Raw genomic sequence first — 17378 nt, forward strand, 5'->3', positions numbered from 1 at the left:
CAGCGCTGGGAACTACTCCCATGGTGGGGGTGGGTTTTTTACAGTGCTCTCCGGTTCTGCGACTACACAGCCACTTTAAAGCGGTGCCACAGCAGCACTCTAACATTGGTAGTGAAGACATACCCTTAGTTACTAGAAATAAAACATAGGCTGGGTTCCAGGAAGTTTCAAAATAAAGCTGTAAGTGATCTCTATGAAAAGAGGGAGTGAAAAACAGTTCTAGGTAAAACTGAGAATAAAAGAGGAAGCTGTATCTTCCTCAGATTATAGCACAGTTTGGAAGCTGCAGATAGAACAAAGGAGTTATCTTAACAACATGCTGAAAACTGGGATTGAAATTTAGCAGCAGAGTTTCAGCTAAGCAGCCTTCTTCAGGAATGATCTGTGAAGGAAAAGCTATGAAGACCTTTATCTTTCTATAGTGTTCTTATGTGATTGAGCTTTTTTTTCTTTCTCATGTTTATCCATTACTATTACCCTGAATCTTTATTTACGTGGCTTCTTTACTCAGAGTGACATTTACTACAGACCGGAATGGGTGGCTCCATGTTTGAAGTCAATGGAGTTGCACCAGCTTGTATCTGTATTTATCCGTGGTCTGTAAACATGTATTGATATCAATACAAAACCATGGTGGAAATTACATGGGAAAGGTCTTTATTATTTCTGTGCATTTAAAATAACAATGTTTGAATTTTTAGAAAAGTTCTAGTGTAATTTTATTAGGAAAAAAAAATTAGCTAAACAATTTATAATAGCCGTCACAGGGCGTTAGTATAAATCAGACTTGGTTAGAGAGCTTTGTTAAAAGGGGAATGATTCAAGGATTTGCCACCTATTATTACTAGTGGTTACTGTATTGGTGCTAATGTAATTGAGGCAAAAAATGGGTGCCAAGAGAAAGAAAGAAAGAAAGAGAGATTTTTAATTAACTTGTCTGTATTGGTACTATGAATAACACAAGATCTCAGTTGTTGACTGGCTGTTCTGTTAGAAGTTGTGCAATTTTAATCTCCTTTGATTCATTTCCTAGGGATTAGAACATGTTTGGAATGAAAAAAACAAACCCACCATCCAGACTATCAGTATGTTTACTAGAATGTTTTTGACCGAGAGACATACTCCTCCTCCACACAGTTGTTTTTGATTAACAAAACAGTAGTCAGTTTGATGCTGCAAGCTCCTTACTACTTGCACTGTGCAAAAGCCAGGAGTCTTTATATTAAGCCTGGTTTCTTGGAATGTGCATTGAAAGACTGATCTGTTTTTTTTCATAATCTTTCTTTGCAGCCTTTTCATTGGAGGGCTCTGGAATAAGTTTTGCTGATTTATTCAGGCTCATCGCTTTCTACTGTATTAGCAGGTAAGATTGTATTATGTTCTGAGTAGCGTTTGCTAGACCATCCTTAAAAATGAGTAACTATCCATAAGGATTTTCTTGATTAAATATGGTATAAATATTCATCATCTTCATCATCTCCCTTTGCCAAGGTTGGGTAGGGTTGACTTCCATTGATTTCTTGGCTTAGATAAGTACCTAGACTGCCAGCCACCTTAAGTCTAGTATAAATATTACTAATCTGTAAATATTAGTAGACTGTTTTAGAGGATAACCGGCTAAATAACAAGAGAGCATGAACTGAAGCTAAGAAAACCCAAAAGAAAGTCCTTGTTACCCACTGTCTTACGTGGCACTGACTAACAAAGGATAGTGACCGTTATTGCAGAAAGTAGTATAGAACACTTCATTGACTAGACTGGGTAAATGTCTGTTTGTTATGTAGCAGGACAGCCAAAAGGTTTGTAAACTGCAGAGAAAATGTGAAAGTTTTGATAGATTTCAGTGTTATGATTGTCTTGTTAAACCAGGGGTGGCCAACCTGAGCCTGAGAAGGAGCCAGATTTACCAATGTACATTGCCCAAGAGCCACAGTAATACCCCTGCTCCCAGTGCCTCCTGGCCACCGGCAGGGTTCAGTGCCTCCCCTTCCCTCCCCGCACCTCCCAATCAGCTTCTTTTGTTGGGTGCAGGAGGCTCTGGGAGGGAGAGGGAAGAGCAAGGGCATGGCAGGCTCAGGGGAGGGGTCGAGAAGGGGTGGAGTGGGGGCAGGGCATGTGGCAGAGCCAGAGGTTGAGCAGTGAGCACCCCCCAGCCCATTGGAAAGTTGGTGCCTGTAGCTCTAGTCCTGGAGTTGGTGTCTATACAAGGAGCTGCATATTAATTTCTGAAGAGCCGCATTTGGCTCCGGAGCCACAGGTTGGCCACCCCTGTGTTAAACAGTTGCCTCACTGGTTGTGTGTTGTGTGGTGTGTGTGTTGAAGCTCCTGGTATATGCCCCTTACGTTCATTTTAGTGTGAATTCAGTACTTGTGACAAGTCACAGATTGATAGCTCTGGGGAGTCAGGTGCTTTGTTTAGCCGTAGAACAGGTAGAGCCAGGCCAAACTTCTTCTTTAGGGGAATCTGTTCTAAGGGCGGGTGGCGGGAAGAGTTCGATCTCCTTGGCTCAGACTGCCAACAAGGTTGCCAATTATTGCTGGTTATGGTGGTGATTTATGGCAGTGTGAATATTTACCAGAGGAGACTCAGAGCACCAAGTTTGCTGCTGTTATTTACCGGTATGGAGCACACAGAACCCCCAAGATCAGGACCCCATTGTGTTAGATGCTATAGATGCACACGGTAAAAGACAAGCTCACTCATATAAATAACTTAGCACTCAGAGAGTGACTGAGCCAGACTGGATTGAAAGTGGTAACCTGGCAATGAAAGGTCCTCGATCTCATCCTCATTCACACTCTGTTTAACATGAGATTTCTACAGAATGGCTTTTAATTTTCCATATGGGGCTGTACATTAATTTTTGTTTGGCGCAAGGTTGAGCCTGAATCTCCAGTTAAGGCCCAGCAGTCTCATGGAATCATCCTGCCTGAAGAAATCAGAAATTGCAGGGGTGGATGCAAGACTGCACCGTCCCTGCAGCTGTACACTAATTTGCAGCCTTGCTTCCTTTCTTGCTGCACCCTCATACAGTGAAAGACAAAGAAAAGTGAGGAGAAAACCGAAGGGTGATGCAAACCCACACAGCTGTAACTATTCCAGAATGCTACTCCTGGATATTCATAAAGACACTCTGAAATCATATCCAGGGGGTTTTAATAGATTTTAATAGATTTTTTTTTTATCCTCCGTCATTAGCAAGATGCTCCTAGAAGCTTGTGGTTTTTTCCCCTGCCAACAGTCTTTCTTTGATGAACATTTTATTTTGCTGTTTCTCAAGCGGCAGAAACCATTTCGGTTCCTATCCTTTTCAGACTGTGTCTTGGCAGCATGTGGGATGTAAGTGGGAGTATGCACAATACTGGGGGAAGCTGTAGTCAGTGACTGTGACAGAGCAGCAGAGGGCGCAAATGTATCTAAGGCCTTGTCTACATTACCAGGGTAAATAGACCTAAGTTACGCTACTCCAGCTACGTGAATAACAGAGCTGGAGTCGACATAGCTTAGATGGACTTGCTGCTCTCTCATCAGCTTGACGCTCTCCCATCAACTTACCTTACTCCTCTTGTTCCAGTGGAATATTGGAGTCGACCAGAGAGCACTCTGCAGTCAATTTAGCAGGTCTTCACTAGACACACTAAATTGATCCCCTGCTGCATCGATCGCAGCAATGTCAATTCCTGGTAAGTGTAGACATGGCCAAAGAAAACACAGAATAGATTCTTGACAAGAACAGAGAATTTAAAAAAACACAGCTGGAGTTTGCAAAGGAACCTGTGAGAGCCAGGTACCAAAGTCACAGTGAAATTCAGTAAGGTTTGGGAGCGTGATTTCCTTAGGCTCTTTTGAGAATCCCAGCCTATGGGTGAAAGCTGTGCCCCGGTGAGATCAATGGGAATTTTGCCATAGCCTTAAGGAGGATCAGAATTTTACACTATATATTTAGCATATGGAGACATTCCACCCTAGATTAAAATGGAGTTCAGATTTTGGCCCATGGAGATGTTAACAGTATCCCTTCAATTACTTGTAAGTGTGTCAATTCACTGCATATGTTTGTGATTTTCATCTGTTTGGAGTTTGCTGTTGCTGATTTTTGAGGGTATAAACATAAAATATGTCAATTCAATGATCAAAGAGCTGTCGTCTGTGTTACGCCAGATGCTCAGTGTGCTTACAATTTTGAAAATAAATCACCTGTATTGACACCGGTTGTATCTGAATGTTCATAAAAGTGTGTAGGACATTTTTGCTACATGACCAGTTCTTATTTACTTACTATCATTACATAGGTACTTCTACAAATTTTGCAGTTTTTTCAGGCTCTGATGTTTAAGAATGCACTGGCACAAGTATAAATAAGTGGGTAGAGAAAAGATTTAATATACAATGTAATAAGTGCTTACACAAAGTACTTAGACAAAGTAATTCTTAAGTTCTTGTTTCAAAGGATTTATATAGTCAATGTGGTTTGTAGTTAAGTACCATCTGTGGAGTCCCATATGTAAACATCCATTTATTATTTTAATACGTATTGAGTAGAAAACAGATATATGGTGACAGTAGTATCAATGTAACTGTATTTATTGCAGTAAATATTTTCAAACTAGAGGTATGTTCAGACTGACAGAGTTTACACGCACTTCTGTATTCTCTGTCCTAAATCCCCATTCAGGTTATTTTTGAAAACTGGAGGTTAAATTGGAACAAAACTCAAGTTTTATTTACAAATAGGAATTTTGGGTAAAGTGCTGATTTTGGCAGATGGATGTTTCAATAAACAGACTGATGCAGTCTAAAAGAGCAGTGGAAAAGCTACTGCTATAATAAGAGGAAAAGTGGGTGGAACAGGGAGAGTCAGTCCAGAAGAAAGGAACATCGGGGGACTGATTCTCTTTTACACTAAAGTTTCTTTACACCAATGGGGTTTAAAGGATTGTTGATTACATCATATCACTTTATGGCCCCTTTCAACTGCCAGAGCAGTTCAAAGTAGCTTTGCTGTAAATGAGGATCTGATCTGTTGTCATTGCGTATGCTGGAGATAGTGAAAAATTTAAAGTATGGAAATAACAGCAAAAACTACCAATACTGTTCTTCCTTTTAAAACCAGGGATGTCCTGCCATTCACCTTGAAATTACCCCATGCTATTGCGGCAGCAAAGACGGAAGCTGAACTTGAAGACATTGCTCAGCTGGGACTGAGTAAGTATGACTCTTTACATAGGTTTATTGCCCTGTGTCATTGTAACCGTATCAGTAAAATAGTCCTTATGCAAAAAATCGGTAAATCATGGCTCAGTTCATTTTTTTAAACGATGATTTTGTTGTTGCAAGTAGCTCAATTATCCCACTAAGGCCAGGTCTACACGAAGCGCGAAAATCGATTTTAGATACGCAATTTCAGCTACGAGAATAGCGTAGCTGAAATCGATTATCTAAAATCGATGTACTCACCCGTCTTCACCGCGCGGGATCGATGTGCGCGGCTCGCCATGTCGATTCGGAACTCCGTTGGTTTTGGTGGAGTTCCGGAATCGATGTAAGCGCGCTCAGGGATCGATATATCGTGTCTAGATGAGACGCGATATATCGATCCCCGGGCAATCGATTGTAACGCGCCGATACGGCGCGTCGTATAGACGTGGCCTTACTAGCAGTCTGTTGCCTTCCTATCCTGCTGATAAGCCTCCGTGATTTGGCGTGCTGTACCGCTGCCCCCTACTTTCTGTCTAGCTGTATGTACTCTGTCCCACAGAACACCTCCAGCTGATCCAAATACAGTCCCAGAGTCCTGAGAGCAGGGTTTGGTGCAGTCCCACATGCACTGTAGGTTAGAGCAGATGCAGCTGAAAGTGGAATGGCAGTTATTGGCTTGTACAGCATAGCTCTCAGCTTGGTAATTGCTGGAAGATTTTGAACGGGATTCATCATGAACAGCATTCTGTACTCCGATTGGCACATGCTTACATTTGCAAAGCGATTTAGGACTGAGTGTTCGGAGGTGTGCTGATCTGAACGCAAGCAGAAACACATGTGAAGTATATGTATTCACATTAGTATGATGAGTATTTTCAAGTGGGAGGGAAAATACAGGGGCATGTCCCTAGCAAATGCTTTGTTCCACTGCTAAAACAAATACGAGCACATCCCAAAATGTGTTTTGAGCCTAAAGCAGAAATGAAATGTGGCAGAATTTGAACTTGGACCTGAAACAGATAGTATCGAGGACCTCCGGGCCATGCTGAATTCCTTTTGAAGCCAGTGGGAGTTGAGAGCACTCTGCACCTCTCAGGATCTGGTCCACTTACCCATTTAACTGAGAGCAGAATTTGTCCTACTAAACTTTTGTATGCCCTTTCCCAGCACAGTGATTTGCACTGTAATAGGACTTGAACACAAGGATCTTCACAGGATTTTACTCTGCAGTGAGCCCCTGAGGTGGCTCTGGATTTTGTTTTGCAGCAGTAACTGTGGTGATCGTTTTATAAGACTCTGGTCATTGAAGTCAGTGTAAAGTGTGTTGTCTTTTGCATTGATAATCTGTAGCTTCAGGTAACTAATGAAAGTTTATGCTTACACATGTTGCCGCTAGGCTAAGGGGCAAGCTCTCTTGTGGGGGAGTTTGTTAGGTCACTGTACCCAGAGAAGGGCATGATGAGCTGGGTTGGGCTGTCACTGAATCTCAACCTCTTGTACACCTGATGGTAACACCTACTAGAGGAATCTGTCCAAAGGAGGTGCATAGGCCACTGCTCACAAGCTCTCCACTACATCCATTCCTAGAGTTAGTGTGCTTGTGTTTGTCCTATGCAGACAGAATACCCGAGAGCACCACTGCTTGTGTGGTGCAGGCCTGTAACCCCTATCCCTAGACTTCCTCTGGCTGAATTTCTGCCCTTGGTTTTGAAAACTAATATGTTTGTTTGAAAGCTGAGAGAGGAACGATCTAGTGGCTAGGTGTAAGCATGGGAGTCAGGAGCCCCAATTTCAATTTCCTGCTCCACCACAGTCTTCTGATGTGACCTTGGATGAGTCACTTAGTGTCTCTGCCTCAGTTTCTCATATGTAAAATGAGTTTTATAGCATTTCTCTGCCTCATGGTGTATTGAGAGGACCAATTGGAAGGAAGTGTTGTTTACTTTTCATAAAACAAGAACTAGGGGTCACCAAATGAAATTAATAGGCAGCAGGTTTAAAACAAACAAAAGGAAGTATTTCTTCACACAACACACAGTCAACCTGTGGAACTCCTTGTCAGAGGATGTTGTGAAGGCCAAGACTATAACAGGGTTCAAAAAAGAACTGGATAAATTCATGGAAGATAGATCCATCCGTGACTATTAGCCAGGATGGGCAGGGATGGTGTCCCTAGCTTGTGTTTGTCAGAAGCCGGGAATGGGTGACAGGGGATGGATCACTTGATGATTCCCTGTTCTGTTCATTCCCTCTGGGGCACCTGGCATTGGCCACTGTCAGAAGACAGGATACTGGGCTAGATGAATCTTTGGTCTGACCCAGTATGGCTGTTCTTATGTTAAATGCATTTGTGTGCGACACACTCAGTTGCTGTGATAATAGGGGCCATATAAGCACCTAGATAGTTTTTGAATGTAGCTGTCAGGTTGCGCCCGAATTTATTTCTGTCCAATTACTTCATTTTTGAGCTAGTTAAGCTGAAACATGTTGAACACCTGTAGTATAGTTCGCAGGAGTCTGAGGTTGCTGAAGGAACTGTTGTCTGATTTCCATAGACTCTCACAGATGTTTTACTGAGGGCTATGAGGAGACTTCAATTACAATTTGACAAGTTAGTACAGATTTTAGTGTTAGTACACATTTTTTGCTGATGACCCTGCATATTCAATCTATTTATGTGCTGCTGAGTATCTTAAAATCACAAACAAATTGTGTAATTATTGCAAATGCACAGCTGCAGGTTGAAACACAGACACGAATGCCTGACAAGCAAAGATTGTTATCTGGCAAGGGGACAAAAATCTGATTCCAACCTCGTCATGCTCAGCTTGATTAGTTTTTTACTCCAGACAAAAATATAGGTTTTTTTTGCAAATTCCCAGGGCCTAACCTCCGTAAATCAGCATAGTCCTGCTGATGTTAGTGGAGCTACGCTGATTAACACAAGCTGAAAATCTGGCTCTTATTTTCTAATCAAGGCGGGGGTATTAGCTCAGGGTTTATTTCAGTCTCAAAATAGGAATAATGCATACTTTATAGCAATCATTCTTTTCTGTATATCCAATTTACTTGCTATGAAGATTCACATTGGCCAAGATATTTATAAACTCTGTAGACAAATAGCTGCAGCCTGAAGGTTTAGCATTCAGTTGTGTCTGGCAATGTTTTACGAAGCTTATTAAGAATTTTTTTTAAAAAATAAAAGCTTATCTAAAGTTTTCCATGCTTCAACATTGTTCTGTTGAGTTTAATGTTTTGAAAGCCAACTGCATAATATCTAAATTCTTATGTTAACACAATAATGATTTTCAGATTTTTGGAGCTCTCCGGCTAACAACAACCCCCCAAATCCTTCACCTCCCCGTAGGCCTCTGCCCTCAGACAATGCTTGCAAAGACTCACGTCAGCTCTGCCTTATAAATGGAGTGCATTCTATAAGAACCAGAACGCCTTCGGAGCTGGAGTGTAGCCAGACCAACGGAGCCTTGTGTTTTATTAATCCTCTCTTCTTAAAAGTGCACAGCCAGGATGTTAGTGGAAGTTTGAAAAGGCAGAGCCCAAGAACTCAAGATGTGAATGGGACAGAGAAGCCTCGCTCCCCCCCACCCAGACCTCCACCACCTTCTATTAATAGCCTTCTCACAAGTCCACAGCTCTCTAGGACTATAAAGCAGGGGAGCATGCCAGGAACAGTCAACCGTAACAAACATAGGAACTTGGATTTGCTGCAGAAGAAACCAACCCCTGTTCCGCCTCCTCGTCTAAAGAAGCAGGCTGTTTGCTCAGAAGGGGAAGGTAATGCAAAGACCTTGGCAGTAATTCGATCTAGTCATAACTCAGTGCATGGGTCAGAAGCTGCTAGTGTTCCAGGTGAAGCCCTGTGTGAGCAAAATTTAGCAGCTTGCAGAAAGACCTTGGCTACAAACTCTGAGTCACAAGTACAGTGGAATGGAGGCAGGCAGAGACTGAGCGACATGAGCATTTCCACCTCCTCATCTGACTCACTGGATTTTGATCGTAGTATGCCATTGTTTGGCTATGAAGGGGACACTAATAGCAGCCTGGAGGACTTTGAAGGGGAAAGTGACCAGGAAAGCATGGCACCCCCTTTGAAGCCCAAAAAGAAACGGAACAGTTCATTTGTTCTCCCCAAGATTGTGAAATCCCAGCTGAGGAAAGTAAGTGGGGTGTTCAGTTCTTTCATGACCCCCGAAAAGAGGATGATCAAGAAAATTGCAGAGCTGTCCCAGGACAAGCGCACTTATTTTGGGTGCCTGGTGCAGGACTATGTCAGCTTTCTCCAGGAAAACAAAGAATGCCACGTTTCGAGTACTGACATGTTACAGACAATTCGGCAGTTTATGACACAAGTTAAGAACTATTTGTCACAAAGCTCTGAACTGGACCCCCCCATTGAGTCACTGATTCCAGAAGACCAAATAGGTAAGAAACATTGTCTCTCTCTTTTCAGGGCATGTAAAAAGAATAATTCTGAATCCGTGATCTGAGTCTTTGAACCAGATTTGGGGATATAGAATTTTCTAACAAAAGTCAAAACCACTGATTTTCTGTTTTTTGTTTGTTTGTTTGTTTTTATGTTTTTAAAGCTCAACTACAAAAGTTTCATACAACTATGTTAGAATGAAAAGAGTTTTTGAGAAGTTGCCTTAAAACTATAATGGTGAATGTTGGACTTTAATTTACAAGTGACTAATTTTTTTTTTAATTTCAGAGCTGAAATGTTACATTGGTGGATTCTACCCTGCAGTTTTTCTCTGATGTGTGTGGAAATATTTTTAGTATTTATTTAAAACAGTATGTACACACACACACACCCACCCCCCATATGTTAATCATATACAGCAACCATAAAATTAAAATACATTGAAAATGAACAACAGATGGTAATGTGGAGAAATTCCATAAGTTACTATCCAAATACTCTCTCATTCACTATCGGCAATTTGCAGTGTCTCCACTTGGCGTTGTGATATAAACAAGAGATTTTTATAAAAGGGAGAGGGAGATGCTAATCTCTGGATTTCTGTGTCCCTCTGTCTGTAAGTGTTTTATAAATGTCTGAAAATGAACTGGATGATTGGGTTCACATTTTACTAACAGAAAGGGATTTATGTATGCACAAAAGTGAAATAGTTGGATATACATGTTTCTAACAGTCAGGGATTTGTGTATGCACAAAAGTGAAATGGTTGGATGGCTACACACATTCTACTAACAGACAATGACTTGTGTATGTACAAAAGTGAATTTGTTGTATAAAAACTCTGATTGTCCCTTAGGCTTGATGTTTCTCAGTGGTGTTAGTAAAAGAGTTTGTAAGCCACATTTACAAGGTAAACATCCCTGAAGGAGAAATACTTTCCTTGTGAGGTCATTTCAGTCATAATTTGGTCGTTTTCCCCCTCACTTCAGTGTCCTAACAGTTCTACGAGTGAATAACTCAGTGACTTTTAAAATTGGCAGATATTTCTTTCACTGGCAGAGGTTAGTGTTTTTGTTTTGAAAGTTTGGAACTTATTGATTTAAGAGGTGCTTTTGTCACATTGCTAGTCAACAAGGAAGGAGTGAGGTTAACAGGTACTGCCAGGCAAATAATACACTCTGAAAGGTTTCCTGTAAAAGCCAGGGTATTTTAAAGATTCTGATTGCTTTAGTTAAAAAAGTAAAAGTACTGCGTGGACATTGTGTGTTGGGCTTTTACTCTGTACATGTATCAGTTCTGTAGTGTTTCTTAGATATTTGATGAAGAAATACAGAGCTTCTCTTTTGTGATTTGGTCAAGGTTTGATTTTAACTTTCACTGTTCTTTGCAAGGGTGTGGTTTAATCCAGCCATTGGGTCTCATAATAGATTGCTAAAATGATGCTTGCTTTTGAATGTCTCAGTAAATTAGAGTGACTGAAGTTATTGAGCACTGTAACCAAACTGGCTTAGTTTTCTTCAGTGATTGAGCGTCTTACTTTCTTTGTGCAGTTTCTTCTAAATAATTTATACAGTGAGGAAGTTTAAGCAAACATGGAACTTGCATTTGAACAATCTGTTTCTTTCACCACTACTGGAGCCCGCAAAACACCACAGCAAAACAGGAACATCAAATGTTGCTGACCTAAGCAGATAGTTATGTGGCAGACAGACTTAGTCATCCTACATAGCAAAACCCTTTCGAACAGAACAAAGGCCAGTCTAATCTCCCATTTAGTGTTTTATTTCACGGTTTTGGTACTGAATTGCAACCAGACTTGTGACTACAGATAAATAGTCTGTTTGTTTATAATTCCTATTAAAGTTACATTGTGAGACAAAGAGCTGGTTTACACTACACAGTTAGGTCGACATAAGGTCCCTTATGTCGGCCTAATTATGTCAGTGTCTACGCTACAGCCTTCCTCCCACTGATCTAAGTGCCTTACTACACCGACATCATAACTCTACCTCCATGAGAGGCGTAAGGCTTATGTCAGTGTAGTTAGGGTGACACCGAGTCTGTGTAGACATGACATCCCTTACATTGCTGGTCTTGTCAATTTCATGGCAGGAGCCCTCAGATTGACCAAAAAAAGCCCCTGCTCCCCTAGAGAGCTGGGTGGCTGGACCCTGCTCCCAACTGGGAGCTGGGGTGAGAAATCCAGGGGGCTTTCCCCCACTCCTAGTTGGGAGCTGAAACCAGGGCAGCTTCAGACCTCTGCTCCCAGCTGGGACCAAGGGTGGCTTTGGATCCTGCCCACCCCCAGTTTGGAGCTGGGCAGCCTTGTCCATTTCACAGCTCAGTGTCACCCTAACCCACTAGGGAGCAGGTGGGGGTAGGGTGAGAATCTGAGGCAGTGGGACTCCACTCCCAGATGGCAGGAAGCCCCGTGGAGCTTCACCCCATTCCCCGTGGGGAACAGGCATGGGGCAGCCCACCAGGAGCCTGTGGGGCAGCAGGGCTCCTGGCAGGGAGCTGCCAGCAGAGCTGAGAGACTGGGCTGTCAGCTCCCCACACTGTCCCTCATAGGTTAGTGGAAGTGCTCCTGATGAGGACACGTACCACTGACCCAAGGAAGGGAGTGTGGATATGCACCACCACAGTAATTACTGCAGTGGCTGTAAGTTGAACTAATATAGATTGACTTAAGGTATGTCTACTGGCGGGTAGTGATTGATCTGTCAGGGGGCCAATATATTGCATCTCATCTAGACGTGATACATCGATCCTGAACGCGCTCCCCGTCGACTCCAGAACTCCACCAGGGCGAGAGGCGGAAGCGGAGTTGACGGGGGAATGGCGGCCGTCGATTTCGCGCTGCGAGGACGTGAAGTAAATCGATCTAAGATACGTCAACTTCAGCTACGCTATTCTTGTAACTGAAGTTGCATATCTTAGATCAACACCCCCCTGCCAGTGTAGACAGGCCTTAGATTTGTAGTGTAGACATAACCCAAAGGCTCTTACTGTAGGTACATTTGACTTGCTTATAGATATGCCGCACCTTCTGCCATGTTTGGAAAATATTTCCTTTTAATATCCTTCATAGAGTATGCCGTAGCGTTGGTAGTGGTTATTAATAAATGTTTATTTTATGATTATATACACTTGCTCTGATCAGGGTCCCATTGTGCTAGGCCCTTTACAGACGTAGGCCTGGTCTGCATTACAGTTGCTGGTCAATCTAAGCAACCCAATTTGAGTTACGTCTGTAGTGTAACTCAAGTCAGTGTAGCTTAGATCTACTTGTTGTAGGGTCCACAGTATTCTATGTCAACAGGAGATGCTCTATCACCGACATTGCTTCCACTTCTCGTTGAGATGGAGTACAGAAATCGATGGGAGAGCGCTCTCCATCGATTTTAGTGTGTCTTCAGTAGAACCGCTAAATCGATGCTGCTGTATCGATTGCAGCAGCTCCGATTTAGCTCCATTTTGAAGACAAGCCCACAGAGGCAGTCATGGCTCCTGCCACAAAGAGTGGATAGATTTAGAGCCAGTAGGCGCAGCTGCACCCCATTGGGAATGCTCAGGAGGAGGAGAGGTGCTGTTTGCACTACTGCCTTCCTGTGGGGAAAGGCAGCTTTATGTGGTCACTAGGGCTGATGGAGGCTGGATACGGGACGCTTTGAATAAGCCCATCTTTGAGCATCCTGACTGTTTCCCCCTCCCTGGCCTGTTCTGCACACTTTGAGAGCTGCAGTAGCCAATTCCTGCTTCATTACCCCACCTGCCCCCAACAAAACAAATGTTTTGGCCAGCTTGTTCCACTGCAGCCAGTCAGACTTTCTTCAACAGGCTCCCCCATATCCGAGATTATGCTGCATGAAGCTGGTGTAACCCTGGGCTTAGTCAAGCCCAAAGTACTTAGGCATCAGAGCTCCAGTTTCTGAGAGTTCTGTTTAATTATCTGCATGACCGTGTGTAGTTTTTCTCAGACTCCTGAAAACAAAAGATACCGTAGGAAATCTTCCAGGTTTCCCCGAGAGAGGCAGATGAAGTAGTTTAACTTCTGCGAAACTATCCAAAGAACATGCACCAGCCTTTCTAATGATTCCTGACAGATGTCACCTAATTTTAATGCTGTAGATGGCTACCCCTTTATGAAATAACAGCCTTCCCCGGTAAGAACAAAGGAGTAGGCTCCTGTGCATTAGGACTCAGCAGAGCATGCGTGTATTCCTCTTTAGCACTAATTTGGAAATGATGGGGGAGATTTGTGAAGGCATAAAGGGGAGTTAAGTGCCTCAATTGTATGGGAGTTGGGTGCCTATCTGCCTTTTGTGCCTTTGAAAATCTCACTTCTAAATCTGGGAACTTATTCTTTCTATTCTGTTTTGCTAGGATAGTAAAATGGGGGTATATTTTTACGTTGATGGACAGTAAATAACAGCTGATCAATAAAATAAACTTAAAATAAAGCTCTAAGGTGAGATGTCAAAGATCTTAAGGGATTTGGTTACTTAAATCCCCTTAAATTTCAATGGAGTTTGAGCACCTAATATTTTAGGATGCTTTGAAAATCCAGTCCTAACTCATTTTATTATTTAAGAGAGAAACTAAACTGAGTGTAAAGAGTTGAATCCATGTCTAGCTGTATAAGCCCAAAATACAGATTGAGACTGGTTTTGGAAAGCCCAGGTTGAATTCAAAGTTCAGATGTTTGAATTACAGATGTTGGATGCGTTATTTATGTTTTATCTCTGTGGCACCTGACAAAACAGTAACAACAACCCTGATTCTTCTTCTGTCCCTGGCCAGAAAAAGATTAATGTGAATGCTTATGGAAGGCATTTGTGACTAGAAAGGATCTAAACAACTCCAGAGCTCCAGCCTGACCCCCGAAATCTAGGCCTATCCTGAGAAATTCCTAGTTTAAATACAAACAGGTAATAAAACATTGAGTGGTGGAAAAAGGCATCTAAACACACCTCTACCCTGCTATAATGCAGTCATGGGGAGCCAAAAATCCCTACTGGATTATAGCTGAAACCCCGTTATATCGGGGTAGCGGCGGCAGGACTCCAGCAGTGATTTAAAGAGCTTCGGGCTCCGGCCGCTGTGGGGAGCCAGGGCCCTTTAAATTGCTGGCGAGCCCCGCTGCCACAGCTGTGGGGCAGCAGCGGCAGGGCTCCAGCGGTGATTTAAAGGGGCTGGGGCTCCCCGCAGCAGCCGGAGCCCTGGACCCTTTAAAGCGCCGCCGGAGCCCCATTGCTACCGCGTGTCTTATATCGGGTTGTATTACAGCGGGGTAGAGGTGTATAAACTAAATTGTTTGTTCTGGCACTCTTAGCTGTTCACAGCATGCTTTTTTTAAGGTTTGTATTTTAATGCAGGGCCTATTAGTATCAGTGTGGAATTGGCCAGTCCCTTCATTCAGGACATCCTTTGTCACAGACAGTTCTACAATTGAGAAATGGGAATCAATGTTATCCTGTGGTGAGAGATCAGAACTGAGAGACGTGACTTCTGGTTTCTTTTCCTGACTGTACCTCTGACTTGCTGTGTGACTTTGAGCAATCATTTAATTTCCTGTCCTTCAGTTTCTTCTTTTGGTAAGAAGAGTGTAATGATATATATCTACCTCACAGGCAAACTGAGCAATCTAGTTTAGTGTCTGCAGAAGCATTAACATACTCCAATGAATGGCACTATAGAAATGCCAGAAAGTCCACCAAGCATAGGAGGCATGTATCTCTCTTGTAGCTCCATGTGGTGTAGTACCAGCCTGCTGATGTATGCAGGGTATTGAGAAAAACCCAAATTCGGCTAACACAGTATAGTGTGTAGCAGTCAGACCCCCACATTTCCATCTCTGCTGTACCTAGGTGATCTTTTTGCTTTCAGCCTTCCAAGAAATTCTGTTCCTACAGGCTCCATCTTGCTGTAACAGTGCCCAGACTGGGCGCATCTCCCCTCAACACTGTCCATCTTAAATTACCAAAGTGGGGAACAGAACAGTGCATGTGGTCATAATAGAGGGAAACATGGCATGTGTGTGAGCATGGAGGCTGAAGGGGGAATGGTGGGGGGGGAAGATAATCTCAGTGGAGGAGCTATAGTTGAAAGCTGGGTGCAGTGAAGTTTTAAAATTGGGACCTTAGAGAAGGGCGGGGAAGGTGGAAGACCACGGTATTCTCAGTGCATGGAGGACTTGCAAAGACACTTGCTATGACCAGTGTATCAGACATCCCAGATTTAAACTTGTCCTTTGTTGCTCCTTTGCAGAGTTACACAACAGCATGTCAGCACAGGATACAGATGTATTTCCACAAGCCACAGCGAAACTCGCTAGCCTTTCATTTAATTTATCAAAGCACTTCCAGTTCCCATTTTGTGGCTAGTGACTAATAGTAAATATGGAGTAAAGAAGGCTTAACAAGACTTAATTTAAAATTATTTACATGGAAGCTGTCAGTAAGTGTGTGTGACAGGTCCCCCTTTGTGCTGATCCACTGAGGAGATGAGTTGTTACAGCCCCTGGCTGGGGGGGCTTGAGACTTAAGCTCAAGCTGTAGCAGCTCATGCTTTTAGTTCTGGAGGTTCCTGGTTTGATCTCCAGTGCTTTGGCCACAATGATGGCCATCACATAAGCACTTAAAAATGTGAAGTATATGTATTTTTTTATACAGATGTCCCCCAGGTTACACAAACCCGACTTGTGCAAATCCGCACTTACAGAAAAAGTTCCGTAAGCTAGATATGGGAAAGTGGTTGTTTTATTTCATGTAATAGTTGGGTATTTTATGTTTGTGTAAGTGTTTCCGACTTATGCAAAATTCGAGTTACGCAAGGCATTCCAGAACGGAATGCTTGCGTAAGTCAGGGAGCATCTGTAATGTCCCCTGAACACTCTTGGTAGAATTTTCAAGAGTGCTCAGTGCTGGCCAAACTGTGCTTTTGTTTAAATCATTCGGTGTTATATCACTGATTCCAGTGGGAGTTGAATGAGGCCAATGCTGAGTGCTTTAAAAAAATGCCAACCTCAATATCTCAGAAAAACACAAGCAACTAAGGCTGTCTGTGTAATATATTCTACCAAATATTCATGAAATGTCATAGTCAGTTCCCAGATTTCCACTGGTCACCAGTGCAGCCCATTAGGAAGATAGTAATCGCCAGACTTAGGGCCATCTAACACAGTATTCTGTCTCTGACGCTGGCCGGCACCAGATGCTTCACAGAAAGGTATAAGAACCCTACAGTAGGCACACCCACATTAGGCCTCATCTCAAATAGCTGGAAATTGCCTTATGACATGAAGCATGAGGTTTGGTCACTTTTCCAAGTTTTTGTAATTCATTGTGATCATTCTGGATATTCCTGTTTATCCATATAGAGGTCCAAATCCTTTTTGAATCTAGCTAAATTCTTGGCCTCCAACAACTTCCCGTGGCAATGAGTTCCACAGTCTAACTTCACGTTGTGTGAACAAATATTTCCTTTTATTAGTTTTGAGTTTGCCATTTTAATTTAACTGAATGTTCTTTTGTTCTTAGTGTATTCTGATAGTTTGGGAGGGTGGAAGAAGGATTTTTGCAATAGAGACTATGAGATTAAAAGAAAAGCAGCTGTTTACAATAATTAACCAATGGAAAATAAACTAAATGCCAGTGAAGTCATGTTGTCAGTCATATTCTCTTTGGCAGTAAAGAAGTAAATGACTTCCTTTGTCATTGATTATCTCTGTGC

General features: G+C 42.6%; 1 protein-coding gene across 3 annotated transcripts in view; it reads left to right on the forward strand.

The window, feature by feature from the left end:
• The window catches only part of RIN2 (Ras and Rab interactor 2), a 106131-nt gene that overhangs the window by 71401 nt on the left and 17352 nt on the right, over nucleotides 1-17378 (forward strand). For 2 of the 3 annotated variants that reach the window (XM_032795897.2, XM_032795898.2), the window contains 3 exons: nucleotides 1291-1363; nucleotides 5115-5206; nucleotides 8513-9643. In XM_032795897.2, the coding sequence (XP_032651788.1) occupies nucleotides 1291-1363; nucleotides 5115-5206; nucleotides 8513-9643 (1296 nt within the window). The remainder of the gene's footprint in view (nucleotides 1-1290; nucleotides 1364-5114; nucleotides 5207-8512; nucleotides 9644-17378) is intronic. The other variant, XM_075064506.1, reaches the window with a different exon arrangement.

Source organism: Chelonoidis abingdonii, chromosome 3, assembly GCF_003597395.2.
Source record: "Chelonoidis abingdonii isolate Lonesome George chromosome 3, CheloAbing_2.0, whole genome shotgun sequence".
NCBI classification, from domain to species: Eukaryota; Metazoa; Chordata; order Testudines; family Testudinidae; genus Chelonoidis; species Chelonoidis abingdonii.